Here is an 8,277-nt window from a genome sequence, read left to right as displayed (position 1 = left end):
ACAGGGATTGAACCCAGGCCTCCTGCATTGGGAGAGGGGGAGTCTTAGCCACTGGACCACCAGGGAAGTCCCAGAGCAACCTTTTGTCTTTGTTTGATATTTGCCTCTCTTTAGGTGGACTCGTGACAATTATTATTTTCTTGGGGAAAAAATGCTCTGAATTTTCAATAATGACTGCATGTATCCACTAATATATTTATTGAATATTTGCCATCTTACAATTAGTAGCCTTACAGCAAGATGCCAAGTGCAGTTCCTAATTTCCAGGTCTGTTTGGGGGCAGGTTTTGATAAGATTCCCTTGTGGCTCAACTGGTAAAAAATCCGCCTGTAATGTGGGAGACCTGGGTTCAATCCCTAGGTTGGGAATTCCCCTGGAGAAGGGAAAGGCTACCCACTCCAGTATTCTGGGCTGGAGAATTCCATGGACTGTATTGTCCATTGGGTCACAAAGAGGTGGACACAACTGAGCGACTTTCACTTTGATAAAGGCTTCTCTTCACAGAGAAGGCAGTTCTTCAGCTGCATCTCGGAGAACAAAGCAAAGGAGTTGGAAGCAGCAGAGTAACATGTGAGTTGGCTACATGGTGTGGCCAAGAGGCAGGTGAGGACGTGATGTGGGTACCCAGCTCCAGGCTGTTCACATGATTGGAGTGTTGGGTGTGAGGCCAATGCGGGGGTTGAGGCAGGAGAGGCAGAGCCAGACTACAGAGGGAACTTGAGACTAACTCGAAGGCAATGGAAATCTACTGAATTATTTTAAACAAGCACAGGAGCCTGTTTAAATACAAACAATCAGATTTGTTTTTCAGATTGGAGATAAATGGAGGGAAGAGATGTGGGAGGTAGTTCCCATGGTCCCAGTAAGGCCTACATAAGGCTATAGAATTAGAGATGAAGAGCAGAGAGAGAGAGTGAAAAGATACATAGGAGTTGAGTGATTTAACCATATACTGAGTGAGATGTGAACTCATTTTATTATCTGTAAATGGCTCTTGCCTCGTTGACAGGGTTGGTAGGTGGAGGAGTCAGCTTGAGAAGGAAATACTCCAAAGGTAGCTGGGAGAAAGAGGCAGTGGGAAGACCCCAAGTGTCAGTTTCATCCATTCCCCTAAGAATGCCTGGCTTATAAATATGTATACATGTCTTTTTTTTTTTTTTTTAATGCTGTTTTCCCAGGAATAGTGAGCCTAGGTATCTGTTTTAGATACATGAAAGTAGTTTTGTATTTCATTTAATACAGTAAATAAATACTGTTCTGCCAGCATCTGGTAGGTACATTTAACACTTTCTTAGTTGGGTGAGTACTGTAGGGTCTTGATTGTCTCATTGGCCTTAAGGCCCCACCCCTTAGAAGCAGTCATACTTAACGGATCTTTACCCTTTGGCATCTATTCAAAGGTTGGATCCCTTGGAGGAAATGAGGACTGGAATGCTGGGGTGTCAGTATGTGGTGTGGCTTTTGTTGTTGGCCATCGACTCATACTTGTGAGATAATGGTAAGGGTATGAAGGATTTTTTGAGTCTACTGGGTCAGGTCATTTTCCTTGACGCTTCTGAAATGCTGATGTGTCTATATAGGGAACCATTGCTGACCTGAGGGAGACTCCCTATGGTAGCATACCCCATTTTCTATTGCTAATAGAACAGGCTGAACCTTTGGGATGGGATGGAGGTCCTCAGAGTGAGGACTGTGGTGATAAAGCTTGTGGTGATATTTGCCAGCATGCTCAACTTGACACAGGCTTCCCTGGTATCTCAGGGGTTAAAGAATCTACCTGCAATGCAGGAGACACAGGAGATGTGGGTTTGATCCCTGGGTCAGGAAGATTCCCTGGAGAATGAAATGGCAACCCACTCCAGTATTCTTGCCTGAAAACTCCCACGGACAGAGGAGCCTGGAGGGTTTCAGTTCAAAGAGTAGCAAGGAGTTGGACATGACTGAGCAACTAAACATACACTCAATGTGACACATCTAACTGGTGGGGAAGTCTAAGTTTTTTGTGTTTCCAGTAAGCAAATGTGATTAAGGTTTTGGAATTGGAAATTGTACTGAATAAACATGTTTTGGGGAGCAGAATTCATTGCTTGCAGAAGACTCCTTTTGCCAATTAATTATACAATTCAGTGATTTTCAAAAAACTTTTCTAAACCTTTTTTCCTTTGACTAATATTTTAATATAGATAAAATTGCAAGATGCCTTCTTTGCAACATCATTTATCTTTTTCCAATTTCATTTCCTTTTCAGATACTATCAGATGCGACACAGCCTCTTGAAAGTCAGAATTTTTCTCCTGTGGTGCGAGATGTAAGTTATGAAAAGTATTTCTTTTCACTGTATTTTTTCCACACTTTCCTTGATCCCTTTTCCTCTTTCCCTCCCTGTCTTTCTCCCTCTCTGTCACTCTCTCTTTTCTCTGTTAGTCATGAGCCCAATTGTGGGACTAAATGTGCTGACTAAAGAATTGTCTTGTATCATATATATTCAGGCAGTGATTGCATCTAATGGCATGCTGTCTAACAAGTATAAATATATCCAGAAACTCCGAGAGAACAGGTAAGCATCATTTACAACCTCTTGTTTAATACATTTATTCTTGGATCTCATGAGTATTTTTTAAATGCTTCCATATGAGTTCTTGATGCTAGGATTATGCAATATGTATTTTTTTAATGTCTGTAAATATTAGGAATTTTAAATGAAGTGACTGGCTGAAACCAATGTGAATTATTTTCCTTTGAACAGTATTGTAGCATCATTTTGGCTTTCTAATATCCATGTAGACTTGTGTGTAGATAAGCAAAACTTCAAAAGCTCTGTCCCTGTTCTTTCTCTAGCATTTTGCATATTGTAATGTCTCAGCTATTCTCTCAAAGGAAAATGAGCAAGCTAACCCTTTCCTTGGCACGTTCAGATTGATTTCTAGTTGAGGATTTGGATTGCTTAGGATAATATATAGCAAACTGGACTCTTGGTTAGCAATTAAGAAAAGTACTGAAAAAAGAAAATGGTGAGAGGTCAGTTTTCCTTGGGGTTCTTATTAGGAGGAAAGTGTCAAAAAGTAATGAGACAAATCCACTGGAGAGAACAGTTCTCTTAGGAAGATACTTAGCTAAGGCCTTGGTTTCCATAATTGGCGTTGCTACTCAAAATTGGAAACACAGACACTGACATTGGAATGTTCTGGTCTCCAGCTGGTTGTACTTGGTCTGTGTTTATGCCTGCTCTATTGGTCCATTCACATTTAACAAAATGACCCATGCATTGAATTCTCAGGAGAAGCCAGAGTGGGAAAATTAGAAACTAACTGCCTGATCTTCTCTCTGTTATTCCACCTATAAGAAGTAAATAAAAGATCAAGTATTATTGTTATGCCTTTTCCATGTGTGTTTGTTAGCTTATACTTACTTTTGTGTGTTAGTGAAATATTCTGGCATGAAACCAGGGGTATATAATTTTTTTTTTTTTAATGAAAAAGCAATTGGTTTATAGAACTCCATAGGTGAGTGTCTTCTAGGGGAAACTTCATATGTTTGTTTTTCATAGTTTTGTTTATCTTTGGATTTTCATTCTGATGATCTCTTTCTTACATGACTAATCTCAATGACATGTCTAACATGACTAGTCCCTCTTTATACACCATATTCCATGTAGCAGCAGGTGTGACTGCTAGGACTTCCTGCCTTCCTTCCCAGGTAGAATCTTGTGCCAAGAGATTGAAAATGAAGATTGCATTTTGGAAGGAAATTAGAGTTTCCTTGAATCCCTGCCTTATTGTTTTGTTCTCTTTATTCCTTGTCCTGTGCTTAGTCGCTCAGTTGTGTCCAATTCTTTACAACCCCATGGACTGTACCTTGCCAGGCTTCTCCATTCATGGGGATTCTCCAAGCAAGAATGCCGGAATGGGTTGCCATGCACTCCTCCAAGGGATCTTCCTGACCCAGGTCTCCCACATTGCAGGCAATTCTTTTACCGTCTGAGCCACCAGGGAAACCCCTTTATTTAGCACAGTAATTATTAACCAGGAGTGTGGGGTTGCTGATGGGGCAGATAATATTAATATCTAGAAATAAGTTTTTAAAAATGTATTTCGAACATTTTCTTTTTAGAGATCAAAATAATGTGTTTCATATACCCAAACTACAGAAGATGTTATTAGAAAGGATCTATAATAGCCAATAATAGTGCTTCCTTCTGGGAGATGAAATGGGATAGAGGTGGAAGTTAAATGAGAGCTCCCATCATCAGTGATAGGAGTGTTGGGGGTGAAGAGGGGTGGGAGAATTTTATATTTACAATTATTTTTATTTACTTATAATTAATGAAATTAAGTGAAATTAAATTAAGGTTAAAGCTTGAGAGACATCCTAGCCTAAAAGATTCCAGCAACAGAGCCTTCTGCTTAAGTCTCTGGCACCAAACCATTTCCATGGTTTTGTATTGATATCTGGGAATTTGATTCAGAAGACTTTTAATGAGTATCTTTAAGACAGAATTCAATGAGCAATAGTGGGCTTATAAAGATGGAGAAGACTTAGTCACTATCTTGGAGGTCAGAGTTTGTACGAAAGACAAATCATTAACTGTCAGGCAAGTACAAATTCCAACAACAGAGAAATTCAAGAATTAGAGTTCTGCCTAGTGACTCATCTTAGGTTTCTACATTTAACCCATTCCATTTGTGATTTCAAGATTATAGTTTTAGAAAGAGACTCACAAACTTAGAAAATGAACATTCAGTTTCCCAAAGGGAAGGGATAGTTAGGGAATTTGGGAAGGTCATGTACACATTGATATATTCAAAAGGGATAACCAACAAAACCAACAAAGACCTACTGTGTAGTACATGGAACTCTGCTCAATGTTATGTGGCAGCCTGGATGGGAGAAGGGTTTGGGGGAGAATGGATACATGTATATGTATAGCTGAGTTTCTTCATTGTTCACCTGAAACTATCACAACATTGGTTTTTCTTTTTCTTTTTTTTTATCACAACGTTGTTAATCAGCTATATCCCAATACAAAATAAAAAGTTTAGAGTTTGAAAAAAAAAAAAGAGAAACAAAATAATGGTTTTCACTGGTTTCAAGTGACCTGAAAGATAAATCACAAGACTGTGTCTAATATGGATAATAACTTCTTGCTCAGATTGTAGTATCCTCAGATTGTTGTGAGGGGTAAATAGGTTTCTGATAAAAGGCCCCTAGCATGATTTTGAATCATTGTCCTCCCCCAGAAGGATAAAGTGTGAGACCAAGTGACTCAGTTATGAACAGCCAGGCATTGGCCTAGCACTTCTACCTCACTAATGGTACTGGGAATTCACACCTATCAAAGATGTCTGGATCTATTGTTCATTATATGGGATATAAAATAATTAATGTAAAATGTTGGTATTGGGAACTCCTGCTGAGATTCTTATTGTAAGAAATGTGGGGGGAAAATGATTGCTTCACAGTCTAAGTTTTATTTATTTATTTAATATAAATTTATTTATTTTAATTGGAGGCTAATTACTTTACAGCATTGTATTGGTTTTGCCATATACATTGACATGAATCTGTCACGGGTGTACATGTGTTCCCCATCCTGAAACCCCCTCCCACCTCCCTCCCCGTACCATCCCTCTGCGTCATCCCAGTGCACCAGCTCAGAGCATCCTGTATCATGCATCGAACCTGGACTGGTAATTCATTTCACATATGATAATATACATGTTTCAATGCCATTCTCCCAAACCATCCCACCCTCGCCCTCTCCCACAGAGTCCAAAAGATTGTTCTATACATCTGTGTCTCTTTTGCTGTCTTGCATACAGGGTTATCATTACCATCTTTCTAAATTCCATATATATGCATTAGTATACTGTATTGGTGTTTTTCTTTCTGGCTTACTTCACTCTGTATAATAGGCTCCAGTTTCATCCACCTCATTAGAACTGATTCAAGTGTATTCTTTTTAATGGCTGAGTAATACTCCATTGTGTATATGTACCACAGCTTTCTTATCCATTCGTCTGCTGATGGACATCTAGGTTGCTTCCATGTCCTGGCTATTATAAACAGTGTTGTGATGAACACTGGGGTACACGTGTCTCTTTCAATTCTGGTTTCCTCAGTGTGTATACCCAGAAGTGGGATTGCTGGGTCGTATGGCAGTTCTATTTCCAGTTTTCAAAGGAATCTCCACACTGTTATCCATAGTGGTTATACTAGTTTGCATTCCCACCAACAGTGTAAGAGGGTTCCCTTTTCTCCACACCCTCTCCAGCATTTATTGCTTGTAGACTTTTGGATAGCAGCCATTCTGACTGGCGTGAAATGGTACCTCACTGTGGTTTTGATTTGCATTTCTCTGATAATGAGTGATGTTGAGCATCTTTTCATGTGTTTGTTAGCCATCTGTTTGTCTTCTTTGGAGAAATATCTGTTTAGTTCTTTGACCCATTTTTTTGATTGGGTCATTTATTTTTCTGGAGTTGAGCTGTAGGAGTTGCTTGTATATTTTTGAGATTAGTTGTTTGTCAGTTGCTTCATTTGCTATTATTTTCTCCCATTCTGAAGGCTGTCTTTTCACCTTGCTTATAGTTTCCTTTGTTGTACAGAAGCTTTTAATTTTAATTTTGGCCCCATTTGTTTATTTTTGCTTTTATTGCCAATATTCTGGGAGGTGGGTCATAGAGGATCTTGCTGTGATTTATGTCGGAGAGTGTTTTGCCTATGTTCTCCTCTAGGAGTGTTATGGTTTCTGGTCTATCATTTAGACCTTCAATCCATTTTGAGTTTATTTTTGTGTATGGTGTTAGAAAGTGTTCTAGTTTCATTCCTTTACAAGTGGTTGACCAGTTTTCCAAGCACCACTTGTTAAAGAGATTGTCTTTTCTCCATTGTATATTCTTGCCTCCTTTGTCAAAGATAAGGTGTCCATAGGTACGTGGATTTATCTCTGGGCTTTCTATTTTGTTCCATTGATCTGTATTTCTGTCTTTGTGCCAGTACCACACTGTCTTGATGACTGTGGCTTTGTAGTAGAGCCTGAAGTAAGGCAGGTTGATTCCTCCAGTTCCATTCTTCTTTCTCAAGATTGCTTTGCTTCTTCAAGTTTTTTTTGTATTTCCATATAAATTGTGAAATTATTTGTTCTAGCTCTGTGAAAAATACTGTTGGTAGCTTGATAGGGATTGCATTGAATCTATAGATTACTTTGGGTAGTATACTCATTTTCACTATATTGATTCTTCCGATCCATGAACACGGTGTATCTCTCCATCTATTAGTGTCCTCTTTGATTTCTTTCACCAGTGTTTTATAGTTTTCTATATATAGGTCTTTAGTTTCTTTAGGTAGATATATTCCTAAGTATTTTATTCTTTTCGTTGCAATGGTGAATGGAATTGTTTCCTTAATTTCTCTTTCTATTTTCTCATTATTAGTGTATAGGAATGCAAGGGATTTCTGTGCATTGATTTTATATCCTGCAACTTTACTATATTCATTGATTAACTCTAGTAATTTCCTGGTGGAGTCTTTAGGGTTTCCTATATGGCAGAAAGTGAAGAGGAACTAAAAAGCCTCTTGATGAAAGTGAAAGAGGAGACTGAAAAAGTTGGCTTAAAGCTCAACATTCAGAAAACTAAGATCATGGCATCTGGTCCCATCACTTCTTGGCAAATAGTTGGGGAAATAGTGTAAACAGTGTCAGACTTTATTTTTTTGGGTTCCAAAATCACTGCAGATGGTGATTGCAGCCATGAAATTAAAAGACTCTTACTCCTTGGAAGGAAAGTTATGACCAACCTAGATAGCATATTCAAAAGCAAAGACATTATTTTGCCAACAAAGGTCTATCTATTCAAGGCTTTGGTTTTTCCAGTAGTCATGTACAGATGTGAGAGTTGGACTGTGAAGAAAGCTGAGCACCGAAGAATTGATGCTTTTGAACTGTGGTGTTGGAGAAGACTCTTGAGAGTCCCTTGGACTGCAAGGAGATCCAACCAGTCCATCCTAAAGGAGATCAGTCCTGGGTGTCCTTTGGAAGGACTGATGCTAAAGCTGAAACTCCAATACTTTGGCCACCTCATGCAAAGAGTTGACTCACCGGAAAAGACTCTGATGCTGGGTGGGATTGGGAGCAGGAGGAGAAGGGGACGACAGAGGATGAGAATGGCTGGATGGCATCACCGACTCAATGGATGTGAGTTTGAGTCAACTCCAGGAGTTGGTGATGAACAGGGAGGCCTGGCGTGCTGCAATTCATGGGGTCGCAAAGAGTTGGAC

At 39.3% G+C, this 8,277-nt stretch overlaps 1 protein-coding gene across 2 annotated transcripts in view; it reads left to right on the top strand.

Annotated features, from left to right (window-relative positions):
• Positions 1-8,277, top strand: part of AASS (aminoadipate-semialdehyde synthase) — a 77,621-nt gene that overhangs the window by 33,745 nt on the left and 35,599 nt on the right. For both annotated transcript variants that reach the window (XM_010838073.1, XM_010838074.1), the window contains 2 exons: positions 2,249-2,308; positions 2,490-2,557. In XM_010838073.1, the coding sequence (XP_010836375.1) occupies positions 2,249-2,308; positions 2,490-2,557 (128 nt within the window). The remainder of the gene's footprint in view (positions 1-2,248; positions 2,309-2,489; positions 2,558-8,277) is intronic.

Source organism: Bison bison, unplaced genomic scaffold, assembly GCF_000754665.1.
Source record: "Bison bison bison isolate TAMUID 2011002044 unplaced genomic scaffold, Bison_UMD1.0 scf7180017864089, whole genome shotgun sequence".
In the NCBI taxonomy this organism is placed as follows: domain Eukaryota; kingdom Metazoa; phylum Chordata; class Mammalia; order Artiodactyla; family Bovidae; genus Bison; species Bison bison.
Note: the sequence above shows the minus strand (reverse complement) of the source record. Positions and strands in the feature narration are given on the sequence as shown.